Raw genomic sequence first — 17,589 nt, 5'->3', positions numbered from 1 at the left:
CCAGGTTAGGGCTCCCTTTATCTTTGCCAGTATTATTATCGTTTGGTGCGAACGCCAAGGGATTTGCATTGGGTTCTATTTGTGGGTTTCTCCACTATTACATAATTGCAACTGGTAGGTTGATGTGCTAATTCTTTTAAAGTTCTACGAGCTCTTCTTTTTTCACCAAAATGCTTTCTGTTATTTAATTGTCAATACTGTTCTCTTGTTTTTATTCATTGATTTTTTTTTATATTCACGATTGGTGCTACATTTTTGTCATCATCTTCCATGGAAACTTCTTTGTTTCTTCAACTACACCTTGGCCAATCCCCCCGCGTGGGAATGTGCCGTATACCTGGGCTGAAGAAGAAGAAGTTGGGAATACCTGGGGTGAAGAAGAAGAAGAAGAAGAACTTTGGCCAATCCCCCTGCTTGGGTATGTGCCATTTTTACTAAGGAAAACAAGAAGAAGAAGATTCGTTGCGCCTTCTCGTCCGGGCTGCTGCTTCGTCGCATGCCTTAGCCGCGCAGAGAACTCGCATCGCTGCGGATCGAGATTGGCTTCTGGGTGGCCTGCAACGGACGAAGAGTGGGCTGACGCCGTTTCGAGGGCCTTGCTACTTGGCTGCCGCTACTCGCGCCACTTGTGCTGCTGGTGACAGAAGGCGCCATGGCGCAACAACGAAAGCTGGCTTGCGACGCCGAGTCGGAACCTGAGGTAAGTACGTGCATCGTGCTCTGCTTAGCGACCCTGTTGTTATGAGGTTCCCAAGAGAAGTACCTAAAGGCGTGCTCAGGGCAGCAATGTCCGCGAGGAAATTTTTACTGCTTATATATGAAGCCCTATCCTGTTTCGTTAATAAGAGACTGAAGGATCTGGCAGTGGCCGTAGCAGTGTGCCGAAGAGCGCAATCGTATTATGGCCCCCCAAAAAAAACAACTGCAAACCAGGCGCAATGTGGAAGTGATATAGATATTAACGCTGCTATGTGGATTTCAGCTAAACAGCCCGCGCTTCAGATGGAGGTCGGGAGAAGCTTTTGATTTTCATAACTTTTGGTGAGCGTAAAGCGCTGAGGAGCTCTTAACAGGAACAGCAGGGCTGAGCTGCCAGTGAGCTGAGCTGCGTTCTTACCGCCCCAGGGATCTTAACTACGTGGAATACGCGAAACAGCTATTTTTTATTCGACTCTAGTTCTGCTAAGGAGGCTTCCATGATAACAGGCTGCAAGCCGAGCTGTTCGCCGCTTCCAGATAGCGGTGGACATATCGCTTGAGCGCGATCTAGAGTGGAGTTGTGTCAGATCGAGTTTTCATATCTGGCATGGCGCTTGGTCAAAGCTTCGAAGCCACAGGGGGGAGTATTCATAATTGTGGAGTTAGACATAGATTGAAGCTCATGAAAATATCAAGTGCCTTATACGAAGACCGCATGCATGAAAAGCGATGCATCCTTGAAAGCGCAACGGACTAAAGCGCGCTGCTTCTTTTGCCACCCGTTTGGTTTTCGCAAGCCAATAGCGATAGAACCTAGGCAACATAATTTTTTGATGTTCACCATTCATGCTTCTCTGAAATGTTGGACTTGCCTGCAAACTGCATACTTCATTCTAATCTTTCAGACACATTCATTTAGCCTTGGCCGTGATTTGTCTGCAGCTGGAAAGGAAGAAAATGTTCCAGCTGTCTTTTTAATGAGGGTTTGCGTGGCAGCCATGATAATAACTGACGGCTGCAGCTCACATTAGGTTTTTTTGATGATGTCAGGACGGCGCGGAAACAACAAAGACCAAAGAGGCACACGAATACAACAGGACAGGCGCCAAAAAGCTATGCACCAACTAGCCCACACCAAAGTACTTCTTGATCACATTTAGGTCCGGGATGTTTACCTAGCGAGGTCGATTTTTCATGCATTGCCGAGGCCACCGGTCAGTGTCAAATACTTCTTGTCTTACATTTCTATTCCCTCTAGTGTAGGGGAGAAGGAATAGAAATGGCGCAGGTAGGTACAAGAATGACAACCACTTAGCCTCAGGGCAGGATGAGTGATCAGCGCTAGTTGTTTCAGGCAATGATTAAGAGCAACGATGACTTCACGAATTACTGCTACTATGGCCACGGTTTAGAACACGCGTCGTTTGGCCCAACATACCTGTGCTGGTCACCTTTGCGTTCAAGCATGCCGCTCTAAATTGACAATTTATCGCAGGAAAGCAGAGAGTAAATATCCTGGAGCTCTAGACTCTAGTGGTCTTAGCCGCAGTACAGTGACATAATGTCGAATACGCAATATTAATGAGCCCGTGTTCGATTTCTTTCTCGCGCATCCGCTCTCACAGCCTGCCGAGGAAGCGACCTGTGCGGTCCCGGACCGCGTACTCGCCGACGCTCTGCCCATGGGTCCCGAGCGGATCGACTGGCAGCTTGGGATGTCCAAGGTGGGTGGGAGCTTCGGTTGAAATAACGGCGAGCCAGCGATTTATTGAACAGTATCACTCGGATAAAATAGGCTCTAATCTCCATTTGTGTGGACAGACAGTGCTTAAGTTCATCGTTGCATGTAATCTTAAAGCACCACTGAAAAGGCTTGCGACTAATGACACTTCAATTGATCTCAATTCTCAACACTTCAATTGATTTCATGCAAAACTAATGTATTTAAGTATTCGTTCTTTCCCCATACTATCATTAAGTGGAATGGTTTACCTGCTGATGTTGTCAATTGCGAATCGGTGAATTTATTTTTACAAGCTCTGAAGGATGTATAGGGCTCTTATGTATCCTTGTTTTGGGCCAAGTCCGATGCCTTCGTTTGCTGCCAGGATCGATGTCATCATATGTTCTATGTCTTTGTAATCGATTTTTTGTTGTATGTACTGGTTTTTGCTCTGTTCGCTATCTGCTTCTTTTGCAATGTACTTGTCATTTTTATCAATATGTTTGTACCCCACTCCTGCCTAAGGCCTGTAACACAGGCCGGCAGTATTTGCTAAATAAATAAATAAATAAATAAATAAATAAATAAATAAATAAATAAATAAATAAATAAATAAATAAATAAATAAACATGCGAAAAGTTCAATGCATGACTATAGCAGTTTCGTTAGTAGAAGAACGAAATTGCCTCACGGAGCCCATTTGTCGGACCACCTTCCTCGTAATAGGAGTCCGCCGTTATTATTAGTGCTGTGCGGCAATAAAACCGGTTGGCATGAATCGAACCGATTGCTGATAGCAAAATGGCTGAAAGGTACCGCTTGCCACCTGCCTCGACAGGTGGAAAAGTGGAGAGAGCGGTATTCCTCTGTACTTTCAAGGAGAGGACAAGGCATGGATGGGAGGTGACAGGCGGAAAAGTAGAGATAAAATCTCTCTCCACTTTTAGTGGAAACTTCAAAGGAGGGAGAGCGGAACAGGAGGGGAGAGGGTGGGAGGCGACGGGTGGCCTAGTGGCTTGGACGTCCTCCTTCAGTAATACGTTCGAAACCTACTACCGAAATACACTGCAGAGTATCACTGCATTAAGAGGCAAGTGTGGAGTCACCCGCAGCTTTCTGAATTTTCGAAACAAAAACATGCCCATGAAAGCTCTTTGCTGTTACTCCACAGCTAACGCTCAATCATTCGTGTTATGCACATGTAAGCATGCTGTATTTTTTTTCCTCTTTTCTTTCTTTCAGTCGACAATATCCATTTCGCCGGACACCAAGCGCTCCGACTCGGAAAGGCTGGTGCGTATAGCGGCAGGTGTAGCGCTACCGGTACAATACACGATTAACTGCTTTTAGCTCTCCGTGAGCGCAGAGCGCAAAGCGCGCGCGCTTGGCTCGTTTTTCTCAACGCTGTGTTCCGGCCAGTAAAAAACTAGTACCTTGTTTTAAAGCTCGTGTGATTGGTGTACATAGTCCAATGCTTTTCTGAAGCAGGCTTTTATTTCTTTTGTTGCTCCAGAAGACGTTCTGAAAGAGAGGGGTGAACGCAAAGGCTAAAGCAATGTTGTAACTTGAAGCTGGGGTTTTAGTCTAAGCTGTCAGAAGCCAACTGTGGGATGGGACAATTCACGTTTTAGACAAAGAAGTTGCAGCTTATAGCCTCAAACCTAAAGATGATAACAACGCATAGTTTATCGTCTGCGCTTTGTTCGACTCGTCCTATCACGAAAATGTCTCCGCCCGGTCACTTCAGTTATTCTTTAGAAACTCGGCACGCAGCAAAATTGGTACGCTATGCTATTTGGTCAGAGTAACATCCGTAAAAGAACAGAAAAAGCATGCTGGTTTAAATCGACAGACGTCATTGAAAGCCCAGAATGAGATGTAATAGATAGGTTGACACTTAATTCTCGAAAAATACGTGTTTTGTCCGGATTCGCGATGATCATGGAAGGCACCTTAGGGCTTCTTCCCTATACCTCTGACAGTTTTCACCACAAAGTTAAACTGTGAGAAAGCTAGCACCATATTATGCATATTTGTACCTCAATAGGACGCAGAAATGCTGCGGAAGGCAATGTATTTTGTTTTGTGTCCCATTATACCGGACTGCTGCATCATGCCGACGGCATGCATATATATATATATATATATATATATATATATATATATATATATATATATATATATATATATATATATATATATATATATATATATATATATATATATATATATATATATATATATATAATATATATATATATATATGTACTCCATGTTGGAGAAACTCCGTGTTGGGGAAACTCCGTGTTGGAGAAACGCCGTGTTGGAGAAACTTCGTGCTAGAGAAATTCCGTGTTGGAGAAACTCCGTGTTGGAGAAACTGCTTGTTGGAGAAACTCCTTGTTGGAGAAACTCCGTGATATATATATATATATATATATATATATATATATATATATATATATATATATATATATATATATATATATATATATATATATATATATATATATATATATATATATATATATATATATATATATATATATATATATATATATATATACGATACTTTTTATGTTTTCTGCTACAACCACTGAGGATATATAAAAAAATACATTTACGCGATAAACATTCATGTTTGCATACCTAGGTGTACGGTTTAAGTGCTATTTCTTTCCATATGATTTAGAAAGCTGTATTTTGCTGCACCCTACCTTTGATGACGCGAACTGTGCGCGCTAGTGAGACTCCGCGGTCTGTTAGCAATTTGACGTTGAGTCATACATGTATTTCCTGTATATTGCCCTCGAGATTTCTCTCCTCTGGCTAAGACAAAGTGGCCGGAAGTTTAAGAGAAGAGCATTGTGTTTCCAGGGACGACGTGGTGAAGAGGAGGACCATGGTGCCAGCAGCTCTGGCGCAAATATTTGCGTAAGGAAAGAAATTTGCTGCTGTTCTTCTGATGCCTATGGCGTATATTTTCAATGAACGTTAAGGAGGTTCCGCTCTTCTCTCCTCACGAATTCGGTGGAAGCTAAAAATGTCTCACTTCGATTCCATCTGCTTCAAGCGACGCGTTTGATAATATAGCCAAATGCAGCAGTTTCATACACTTCTTCCGTTTCGTGCTTCATATATAATGGTGACCCCTCCGTAACACTATGGCTACTTGTCTTTGGTGGTGTAATATAGAATTATGGAGGACCCATGCCATATGGCAACTATGGCATGGGTATTTATAGCTGTCGCGCGGAAAAAAATTTTCTTCAAAATTATTTGCCCCACAGTGGGATAAAAGGTGATTGATTGGCTTGTTGATTTTAGTTGCTCGTGGCTACTAGAAAGAGTGCTTCAGTTAATCGCCTAATTCTTATTTGGGCAGTGTTTGGTACTATCAAGCTTTCGTTGTTCTGCTGCGTCAATATTCACCACAATTTTCACGCAAGCAGTCTTTGGACACGCAACTGAAAAACCATAGAACGCGGGTTAGAGAATCAAGAAGTACGACACAGATGGGTGACGACTTCAATCTTCACTTTGTGAAAGTCAGACAGGGGAAGACAAGTTTATATCATGTAGGATATATCTCAGAAATGAGCTGTTGACCCATACCGCAAATCTTCGCAGCAAACCGTATATTCAAGCTAAAAAACCCCCCGCCAAACTAATAATTTGAAGTTTGTTGTAATTTCAGCTGAACGACATCCGCGGCAGGTGTGCCTCTAGTGACGTAATGTACACTCATGGACTAAAGTTTGTAGGATGTGGTTTCGCGGAAAAAAGGCCGCCACCGTCTGCAAGACGAAGTAACGAGCGTTAGCTGTTTTGTTTATTAGACAAAGAAAGCGAAGAAGAACGCGCCCGTTGTCCAGTTACACCTTCTCAAGATACGGCCCAGACGAAATTTTTTTCGTTTGGGGGGGGTCAAGGTGGGCCTAGAATTCGGCTTGCGGCGCTATATAGTAACGCTTCAGTTAGTAATTGCATGTATACAATGTTTACGTATTATTTAATTGTGGCTTTATTTGTATACCACAACCAACCCATAGGGTTTCATTTGCCTACCAAATTCGGTACACAACTGTCCCCGGATGGGCGCCGCTTGTTGTCGGAGTGTATATAGCGGAACGAATGCATGCACATATTGCGGTCCCATAATCGGACAGCTTTACTCCCGTTTAGGATATTTTTGAGGGTGAGAGGGAAAGGAATGGGAGGGCACAACAAATTTTAATGGCCGCTATTTCGTCCCCTGACGTCATTCTCACACAGTTCCACCCCTATCCACCATATAGTACCGACCGAGACGGCATCATTGGCATGCGGCAGGTGGTTGTTTCTACAATGCTATTGTAGATGGCGCTACAGGTCTCCATGCGAGATATGTTTTCTAGTTGCTGCCACAGATGGTGCTGTGATCTCATGGTGGTTGAAGACCCCACGAAATCTCGAAACGTGAAGAGTAAGAGCTAACGCTCTGAAAAGAAAATTTCTACGTGGTAAGACAAAGGAGGTCAGTGAACACTGAATACAGGCACGAAAGAACATGTGTGCTCCGTTTGGTTAATTAAATAGCTACTGACTGGCTAGGCCACCCACCCACTGGGCTTGAATGCCCTTACTCGGGCGCCCACTTAGATTACACTACCACGCGTGGCACACACTAGCGAGCGCTACGAGTGCTTCGATGAAACTTCGATGTACTGGTGTAGCAGAGCCAGTTAAATGGTGTTGGTTTTTCAAACAGCCATTGGAGTCTGTTGCAAGCAGAAAGGCAGGTGGAACTTTCTGAAGGCTGGTAGAGGGGTGTTGGAAGTTCACACCTCGAGGCGATGTACGTGGAAACAACTTCCGAGCATGCTGATGGCAGGAGGATTGAGCGGGGAACCGCTATCGTCGCTGGTACTTTTCAATTTAATGCAGCCATTTAGGACTACAACTTGAATGACCTATTCATGTTTCTTTTGATATCTCTAAACTGCAAGTTTTGTCTCTGCTTGTCATTGACACCTCTTAGAGTCACTTTTTGACACTTTGACATGACTTCATTTCTGGTAACTTTCAGTACCCCCACAGCTGCCGGAAATGCTACAACGACTGCCTGAACAAGCTTATGTCTCTGTGCGAGAGTGAAGAGGTCCTCGATTTCAACCGAGCCTTGAAGCCATCGTAAGACACTCCTTTCTTCGGCCTTTTTCAATTGAGTTGACTGCCGATCTCGCTGTCTTAATACTGTGCTGTGTCGTAGAAGCGCTCAGCGGCGCTACTGCTGAATGCACGCATTCGAACGCTGCTATCAGGCAAGAACGCTGCGCCATTGGCTGGCTACCATTCATTGGCTAACCGCATGATACAGGGGCACAATAGATGGAACATCAACCAGTCAAGAACCACCTTATAAATCTCCTAGTGTTGTGGATCAGAGTTTTGTAATGAGATGTTAGCTGCAATCACATCCATATTGTCAACGTTTGGTACAGAAAGCGAACGCGGCACTTGTCACATATGTATATCCATGCTTACTTAGAGGGCAGCCTCTAGAGCCTTGTGACGAACATATTTTTTTACATGCATAAAAGACAGGTTGAGGGCAAGTAAACAAAAAAATCACACAATCGACCGAGTAAATAGACGAACACCGAACAAAGGCAGATTTTCTTGCTAGAATACGTTATTAAACACCTTTCAATTACTTTGTTCGCGCCATCCGATAACTGATTATTTCGGCAAGTATCATGTAACATCCGTACTGCTGACATGCACGCTGGTCGTTTTATGAGAAGCGCAGTGCATGTGTGGCTTTTCGGACTGGTAAAGTCATATGAAGAACGATGTCACACACCTAGCTCATTGCTGATTGATGAGATCTCAGCAGCGTTCAGACAGTTCTATGAGCAGCTTGTCTTTCGCCGCGAGCGGCTCAGTGACTAGTGCATATCAGCACATGTATCTCGATAGGGCAGCGCGTTCAATAACCTCGACGTAGCCGCCATTTTGCATGAGGCTGTGGATGTGACCCATAGTCTCTGTCCTTCATATGCTTTTATACAGCCCTTTCTGTATACTCAGTTCACTTTTACTAGACGGGATGTGAGATGTGTCCTTGCTGCTACGCGTCCAGTTTCAAGGGCACCAAGCTGAAGAAGATCGCGGAGACCATCGACTCGGAGACGTATGTCGTGGTCACGGGCAGCAAGGCCCAGACGGCCGTGGACACCGTCGTTCAGCTGTACCCCGTTGACACGCACACCGCCTCCAAGGCCTACTGCAACCTCTTCACCTGCAAGTACGGAGACCGTTCGCCGCTTTTAAGAGAGGCTGAGTGTCTGCTTTGAAGAGGGGATTTCCTGCTTACTTTTCAGGGCGTACTTTTCAGTTTTCACGCTGGATTACCTCTTTCGAAGGAGGTTCTTGGTGACTGGGATTAGGGTTATTACTTGTCTACCCCAGGACAGATTGCCAATAATCATTTTAATAACTGCCACGGACTACTCCTCATTCATTCATTTTACTTGTGTGCTGCAGGAAGCTCAGCGACCTTCACATGGGCATCAACAATAAAAGTTTTGGATTCAGGATATTGCGGAGGTAAAATCCATATCTGGCCGGAAGCAGATTTAGCTCGCTCGTAGCTACATCTTCGATTCTTATTATTTTTCTCAGGATCATCTTCGTGGACGACACCCTCCCGGAAAACTTTGCCAAAGCTTATGAGGAATTCGCTAAAGCCCGATCCCGTCCTTATCATCCGCCACCTGGTGAGTGTTGCTTGTGAATTCTTCAGGGAGCGTGCGCGCATAGCGTATACGCCTTACTCCATTACTTGACAGCAGATTCCGGCCAAAAAAGGGAATGGGTGATTTTGACGGCGGTGCTATCAGCGTGTTCCACCTTCACTTCCAAGGATTTCGTTTTATGACCGCCTTCTTTGCTAATGGAGCGTTGCCGAATAATTTTTTCCGCTCACATTTACCAAGCACTATCCCTCTTATAAGAGATATCGTCCTCGTTACTAATCCGGCTCTAGTTTTGCTTATTTTATAAAAGAATCCAACGCTGAGACTCGTGCTATTTCGAACAAGCCCCTTTTCAGTTTCCATGCACCGGCGAAAATTCGTGTTTAAGTTGAAGAAAGGAAATTAAGCTATCTACTACCTAAGCAGGTTACAGCAGTGCATTTGTTTTTGATAAGTTCGTTCCGAAGGGTTCGTTTGTGTGCATATATGTGTAAATGTAAAAAAAAAAAAACGAGCACCCGAGTGCGCCTACAAGCAAGCACAGATGTTCAAATGGTCCCAGTTACCGCACTGCTGCTGATTTTCGATAATAGCCTGTGTGTAAGTTTTGTGTCGTTTAATGTACAGTGCGCGTAATACACACGTGTCCTCCTACAAAAAGCAAAGATCCTTCGCACATTAAGTTCGGAATTGAAACATATCGCCTTTTGCCCACCGTATGGAAAATTGGGCCAGTGGTTTTACAGCGGTGCGCTATATAGCTTGAACGCTGGCCGTAGCAGTGTTTAACGCAGCTACTGTCATGATCAGTAATCCAACATGAAGACTTCAAGAAAAATTTTCGGAAGTTGCAAGAGTTGTTAGATGTAATCCACCATTTTGCGTTTGACCAATTCAGCGTCACTCGTTTCGCACCTACGATGATTCAAACCTGTCGAGGGTAAGAAGAACTCGTAGTCATCGCTCTGAAAACTAGGAATTACAATAAAAAGACAAGTGCATAAATGCCCTGCTCAGAAGCAAAAACCGAAAGTCTTTGTATTTTTTGCAAAAGCTGTAAAATTATGTCATCATAAAACACTCGTAGATTCCACATGTTTCTCTGCTGGATTGCTCACTTGGTAGTGACTGCATGTTAGTCCGAGATGCTGCTTTTGTATTGAAAAGTTACAAAACACGAGAAACAGTGCTGCAGTCTTATGAGAGCAAGGCGACTCGGCATTCGTGGAAGTCCTTTCGACAGTCTTTTTCTCTTTTCTTGTAAAATATTCCGCTGCAAATATGAGCACTAGGAGCAATTTATTAATTAATCCTCAAAAGTGCCTCTGCGGGACATCAGATGAGGGGTGCGGATAATAACAGAAAAAAGCGCAGTCTTTAGATTATGTTCGGTTCAAGTCGCCACAGACGGCAACACATTGTTAAATCTGTTTTTTTTTTTAAAAAAAGGTTGCACACCGCGGGGATTCATTGCATTCAGCTCCTCTCTCCTTGGCGAGACCGCTTCCGACATACGATCATAGTTTGATATCTGTTTCCAAACAGTGATCACGACATCAATTCCGAGGTTCACAATGTGCATTCTGTTAGTAGTCCGGTAAAATTAAAAGCTCCATGGCGAAATAAATATATCCGAGGTCAGAATTAGCCTGTAGGCTGGAAGGAAATGACGTCACCAGACTGGAAGTGACGCTTTTGGTAAAGACATCAACAGTTTCTAGTGCTGTCGTATTTCTAATACATTAAGTGTTTGGTTGTGAATTTTTGCAGCGCGCACGGCTTCGAGCATATGTATTCATGTACTCAGAAAATGCACACTCAGCCTTGCTGTTCAGTGCCATTACGTTAGTATGTTGCTCAATATGACTTGGTAATTTTGAATGTGCTTGCCTGTATGATCTCTGGGCGTATCGCATAGTGATCCTGGAATATAAATTTTACAACTTCATACCGCTCAGAACCATCGGATGACGCATGCTTTCTGCCGCAGATCTGCGTCCCAGGGAGCAGCGGTACATCCTAGTGGAAAGCGACTACAGCGGCATCAGCATCCTGCAAACCAAGGTATATGGAGAGTATGGAGAGCTAGTTATGATAATCGTGGCCCTTTAGAACTTCGTCAGAAGAAAACGTGTCATTTTTTTTATCCTACCTTACCTTCTTTCCATGACACTAAGTTCTCCGGATCAATTTTTTTTTGTAGCGATTAAGTGTATGTTTAACGCATGGGATCATAAACGCAACAAAACACCCTCAGCTATCTAGTGCGATATCTACCGCATTACAATAGGGCCTTCATGAGTAAATGAGTGGAAGGGAATTAGCGGATGAGTAGGGCATTGTACCTTAGGGCTGTCTCAATTGTATGCTTAAGATTTGTCCTCCCAACCGTGAAGAGCAGGGTAATGATGATGGTTACACATCTGTAAACGTACAGACTTGTCAACGCCATGTGAACCCTCTAGACACGTTTTTTTAGGTGGCATGGTGCACTGGATCCAACAGGATGCAAGGAAAAAGGGTATTTTCAGTTATAGCTATCAAAATTCGGCTATCCTTGGAATTGCGGGCTACTGTAATGTACAATAATGATGTTAAGTTTAAGAATGTTCTTTATTGTTACAGCGGTGGTGGATTCCCTTTGTACCCATTATCTCGTATCTCGTTTCGTTTTGTTTTCGCTATGTACTCCATATTGTGCAAGTGTAGGATAGACGCTTTCTGTGATATAGATCTCTTGAAGCGTTTCTGACTGTTATAAGTACTAATAAGTTATTACAGGGAACTTGATATTGACGTAGCGACGCACAGTAGCAGGCGGGACAAGCGCGCCCTTCTTCGTGGCGCAGCTCAAGCCGTCGCAGGCGATCAGCATCATCGGCCAGGTGGCGTGCACACTGGCCGTCGCCGAGCGAGAGCTGCAGTTCGAGCACCGGAACCTGCACGAGGACAACATCAAGGTGATCCCGTCCACGAGCAAGAACCAGCACTTCCTCATCGACGGCCGCACCTGCTGCGTAAAAGGGTCCGGCATCAAGGTCACCCTCTTCGACGACAACTTCAGCCGGATAACATACAGTACGTCATTTAGCAAAGGATTCTCGTCTGGCTACATAATCCTAGACTCTCTCTCCTTGTGCTAAGTTAGTATTGCTGAGTCATATAAAATGATCCAGAGAGCTCCTTGCTGGGAGCCTCGTCAGTTAGATCCTGGCATCCATAATCGGCCCGCCATCTACTTCACACGTACGCCCAGTACCGCTCTTCGCCTTGCAGTCGCAGTAGGCACCAACATAATTTACAAATGTCTGTGTTCTAATATCCATATTTCGGAGCACAGAATATATTGAGCAGGAATGGGTCATGACCTTCTGCGCAGTTATGCTCCATGAAGCGCCACAAGAATTACTGACGTGAAAATTTAGCCTTCAGGCGGCACATATAGATGAGCACGCCGAGATGATCCTGCATTTGGTGGCCTTCATGCCATGCGTGCTTTTCTGGACCTAAACGATAGCAATAGTAAATATGTGTATGCACGCGGTTAATGCGATCGTTAAAAAATCTGCACTGTGCCGGGAAAGTTTCTGTCACCTATATGTGCCAATATGTCGCATCCTTGCATTCTTTACTGCCGCTACAAAAGGAAGTTTGCTTTGCTTAAATCGATAGATGTATGAGCTGCATTACTGAAGAGCGCACAACTCTGCTTCCTATAATAGGAAAAGGCTGTCTTCTCGATGATGCGCACATGTCCTAGATTTCATTTTAAATGTTAGAAAATTGCGTTTGACGACAATCACCTCGGTGGTCGGGTTGATAAATATTTTACTGCTTAATTATATGCCATGTTCTTGCAATTTGCTTTTTATTGCACTCTTAGTGCATTAATTCCTCCGTCAGTTGTTAAAGTGTCTGTAGCTGCCGCTAAGTTCCGCGCAAGAAGCGGTATACAAGGTTTACAGAAGCCACCAAAAGTCACCGCCATTGTACTCAGCCCTGTTATCAAGGACCCTGCTGCTTGAGATAGAAAATAGAAGATTGGTTTTTGGCTAAAGGAAATGGCGCAGCATCTGTCTCACATACTGGCGGACACCAGAAACGCGCCGTAAAGGAAGGAATAAAGGAGAGACTAAGAGAAGAAAGAAAGAGGTGCTGTAGTGGAGGGCTCCGGAATAATTTCGACCACCTGGGGATCTTTAACATGCACTGACATCGCACAGAGATGCCATCTTTGTTGTTTGGCGCGCTGCTTTTATTTGATAAATACCTGCTGTCTCTTGCTACAGATAACAAAATTATCATGCGGATGCGCAACTACAGCCGCGTATACAAGGAGAAGACTGCGATTTATCTCACAATGGAAAGGATTATCAAGTAAGAAAATATTTGACTAAAATCTTTTACAATGAGCCTGCTGTTTCAGGGATTAGCACGTAACTCGACCGGTGAACTTGAAATTTCGTGTGTTGAAAAATGACCTGGGCTTATGTTCCCATATGTAACGGAAACTATTTATTTATTCGTTTCTGCGAGTCTTGCAGATTACTAAACAGTGTATATACACAATATAGAAAGTTAAATCATGGCCTGACGAATTTTTATCGTGCGGCAGGGACCGGTGGGACGTCTTCCACCCAGAGACCAACGCCCTGTGGCTCGCTTACCTGTGCGGCCACCTGAGCGACTACCTGACTGTGCCGAACCCGACCGGCGATTGGCAGCGTAAGCTCGAGCTGCTCGCATTCATGCAGCGAGACCTGCACCGCTTCCGGTCAGCAGACGAATTCGTATGGAACTACATCAACAAGCTTGGACACAGTGAGCTTAGCTTCCGTTCGTTTGTTGCGATACGAATGGTTCGCGACGGGATGCACAAATGCTACGGAAAGAATAAATGCGGGATAATCATTGCCGGAGCCGTATTACGTACGATGCACTTCTGTCCCGCTTGTGAGAAGACAAAACAACGTAACGACGCCAGCTAATAAGACGTATTTTCCACGTTCGACGATTTTCTGCCCATGAAAAAATCTGGAAAAGATTGGCGTTGATTTTATTGGAGGTTTATGCAGGAGGACCTCTGTCATATGAATTGACGATGAACCGAAAGCGAAAACGACCCTTTCGAGTGGAAAAAATCGTTCACCCTTTCTAACGACGTCTGACTTGACACATTCATCTTTATACCGCTGCTAACTCAAAGAACTGCTCAACTTGGCGTTGTGGAAGCCTGAAGGCTTTCGCGGATTTAATTGTAACTGTATTATATTGAAAACTTTCCCACCATGCTGGGTGCTCATAAACCCATTGATTCATCGCACCTCTCGGAGTAGAAAAAATGACAATTTTTGCTTAAATTCTATAAACGTGTGAAAGCAGAATTGCATGAATGTTGATTTGACTTGCCCCTTTACTTTTGGCTTTCTGACGTTGACTCTTACCACGCTGTTTTTCATGTCGTCAATGGTAGGATTTTAAAGTAGTTAAACCAAGTAGCACAAGCAAAAGTAATCGAGCTAACACTGCCTAAAGGCAATCGAATAAAAGGGCACGGAACTAGCAGCGCGCTCCATCGTCTCCGCGCGGTTGCTAGCGTGATTCGGACATCGATGGCTCTCGCGCTTCGGAAGCGGGGATGGCGGAGCGCGCCGGCGGCACGGTGTGGGTGGAAGTATCGGCCAAGTGGGGGCGCTGTGGTCCGCTTCATACATCAGGTGCAATGATGTAGAAGGTACGAAAACAGTCGGCATGAAAAAAAAAAAACGGAAGGCGCGTTACTACGCGCTTGTATTGTGACCGAGTGGACTAAGACACGAGAAAACAAGTTGTCGGTAGCAATGAGAGCGCATTTAATCAGGCTCGTGACAAATGTGTCACGTAATAAGCCTGCAGGAAAAGCGTTTATTAATTTTTTCGCTAAGCACAAGGTACGCACTACTTTGTGATCGTGGATGTAGGCAGCTCAAGTGAGTGCGCTAGCTCTGACATCGTTGCACCTGATGTATGAAACGGTGCATAAGAGTTTAAACGATGTTGTGGGATGGTGTCATCGTCGGAAGCGATGGCACAAACCCACAAACATCGCAAGATCTTGCTCTGGATTTACCCATCGGAATACTGCGTTCGCACTAAAACTGAAAGAGTTTTAAGTTAGTAGACGGGCGAAAGCATGTGTTTAGCCTGGTTGGCTCAGGGTTTTGCTCTGCTGGGTCGTCGGCACGTCTGGCGACGATATTAACTTACGATAAGCTCAGGTCGAGGTTAAGCTGATCATATGTGTTCGCGCCGCAGACGGAAGTTGATGAAGACGACGATGTGCAATGCGCAGCGCAAGAATTTGTTGTAGTTTAACACGAGGTGTGATCGGCTGCGGCGATAGCATAGCGCTCGCGTGCAGTGGCCAGCGAAGCTGATCTGCTCACGCCCCGCCGTTCGTCACCCGGTGGCGGTAATATTATATTTTTGAACGCTCAAGTTCATGCAAGCCACAGGATTCTTGCTAGTGTTTCAAGACGCGGAGTAGAGCTTTTTCACTGAAATAAATTAACTCTTCTGCGAGGCATGTAAACTCAACCCAGACTGACGATTCCTCCGGATTCGCTTATCGCACAGCACACGGGCGCCTTGGAGGAAAAACGCTAAGGCGCCCGTGTGCTGTGCGATGTCAGTGCACGTTAAAGATTCCCAGGTGGTCGAAATAATTCCGGAGCCCTCCACTACGGCACCTCTCCCTTTCTTCTTTCACTCCCTCCTTTATCCCTTCCCTTACGGCGCGGTTCAGGTGTCCAACGATATATGATACAGATACTGCGCCATTTCCTTTCCCTAAAAACCAATTGTATTATTATTATTATTATTATTATTATTATTATTATTATTATTATTATTATTATTATTATTATTCGCTTCTGCGCTTCAATACGCATTTCTAGGTAAAGTTTTTCTCTTGTGGTTAGCGAGGATTACTTATTTTATAGCTGTATTTCACTTGTGATTATACTGCGGCGCAAATGTGGCAGGTAGTTATAACAAATTGTAGGTCAGAAGCGTACTCCACTTCGAAAGTTCTCCTTGGTAGGTGAAGTACAATCCTAAATCACTGCCTACAAGGGAATGCGCCAATGCTAGCCTTCGGAAGAAACCAAATTTTATGCGCCTGTAAGCTGCTTGCGTGTAGTGTGTGACTCCTAATGTGTCATCGCACATTACATTAAATACGCGCTAATGGCATTTATATTCCGCAGCGCTGCTGCATTGGCATGCCGAACATGACAAAATTTGGATTATCATCGCACTTGAAGAATTATTTTTTCTCTTGAAGGAGAACATTAAGCCGCTTCCTACACTGTGAAAGGCAACAGGCTCCTATGCAGACCCTTTCCCGTGGATTTTTGAGAGTATGAGTGCATATTGGTCGCATTCTTTTCTGACGGTCATTAGGCACAATTGCCCAGTCGTGGTTGAGTCGCTTTCCTTTTTTAACAGAGCAAAGTCAAAACAATTGGTAATCCATACTTCAGGAGCTAATGCAGGCAACTGCAACACGCATAGCGCGGAACGAGGAAGAGCTAATATTTATCGTCGCTCTGCATGTTGTCAGCTGTTTTTTACTGACCTTGTACTATAACAGCGTGAAAGCGACGCTCATTCTCCTTATAAGCTGTAGCCTTTTCTCAGCTCGTGCCCCTTGCACGTCGGTGGTCTATGTCTTATACCCAGACCCATCTCGCCTTGTCTGCAGTACACACTGGCCAAGGCTACCAACCGCACACGTGGGGTAGACGCCCATCCGCATCGCCCAAGTCCTCATCGGGCTTCCTCGGCTTCCTGCGGTGGAAGGACCGCCAGAAGAAGGACTCCGGCTCCGGAGGAGGTCCCAGTGCAGGCGCATCCGTAGGGAGCAGATCCACAGAGCAGCACCGGGGTCGGCGTCAGCAATAGCGCCACATCTACTGCTGCCTCTTCGGTTCTCACAAAGACCGATCTGTGTTGCGCGTACACGGCCTGGGATCCACTCGATCTCCACGCGCAGTAATTCGCGAAAGCGTGCACGATATGAGAGGACGGCGTCCTGCCCAAGAACTTGGCAGCCTCTGCAACAGTTCTTTATAAGAGAAGGCTCACCTTCGGTTTCAAGGAAAAACGCAGTGACGGTGTCCTCCGTGTGCGAACTATACTGTTGGGTCTGCTGCATGCACAACGTCGGACGTATTTGGCTGACGTTCAAAGAAAAATAGTGAAATATGCCGTCAGAGCAGTTGATCATCGCATATTTGTTGTTCATCGCATATATACACTAGAACAAATTATGCCTCTCTATGCTGTCACAAAGCGCCCACCTTTGCCCCGCATGGAGGGGAGTAGCCTCGTGCCTTTGTACCTTTGTCCGTAAAGTTTCGAGACTGGTTTATTTTCTTCTCTAG

The 17,589-nt window shown here is 44.9% G+C and overlaps 1 protein-coding gene across 3 annotated transcripts in view; it reads left to right on the top strand.

Moving 5' to 3' along the window:
• Positions 1-452: 452 nt before the first annotated feature.
• The window catches only part of LOC144130407 (serine/threonine-protein kinase haspin-like), an 87,185-nt gene continuing 70,048 nt past the window's right edge, over positions 453-17,589 (top strand). The window contains exons 1-13 of one of the 3 annotated variants that reach the window (XM_077664332.1): positions 453-700; positions 2,325-2,423; positions 3,666-3,716; positions 5,301-5,357; positions 7,492-7,595; positions 8,548-8,712; positions 8,952-9,014; positions 9,090-9,184; positions 11,154-11,227; positions 12,013-12,241; positions 13,453-13,540; positions 13,779-13,984; positions 16,908-17,589. The exon at positions 16,908-17,589 is cut by the window's right edge and continues 654 nt beyond it. In XM_077664332.1, coding sequence (XP_077520458.1) covers positions 653-700; positions 2,325-2,423; positions 3,666-3,716; positions 5,301-5,357; positions 7,492-7,595; positions 8,548-8,712; positions 8,952-9,014; positions 9,090-9,184; positions 11,154-11,227; positions 12,013-12,241; positions 13,453-13,540; positions 13,779-13,984; positions 16,908-17,107 — 1,479 coding nt within the window. In that variant the 5' untranslated portion in view covers positions 453-652 and the 3' untranslated portion in view covers positions 17,108-17,589. The remainder of the gene's footprint in view (positions 701-2,324; positions 2,424-3,665; positions 3,717-5,300; positions 5,358-7,491; positions 7,596-8,547; positions 8,713-8,951; positions 9,015-9,089; positions 9,185-11,153; positions 11,228-12,012; positions 12,242-13,452; positions 13,541-13,778; positions 13,985-16,907) is intronic. The other 2 variants (XM_077664334.1, XM_077664333.1) reach the window with 2 other exon arrangements.

Source organism: Amblyomma americanum, chromosome 4, assembly GCF_052857255.1.
Source record: "Amblyomma americanum isolate KBUSLIRL-KWMA chromosome 4, ASM5285725v1, whole genome shotgun sequence".
Classification (NCBI taxonomy): Eukaryota; Metazoa; Arthropoda; class Arachnida; order Ixodida; family Ixodidae; genus Amblyomma; species Amblyomma americanum.
The sequence above is the reverse complement of the archived record's forward strand: the minus strand, read 5'-3'. Positions and strand labels throughout refer to the sequence as shown.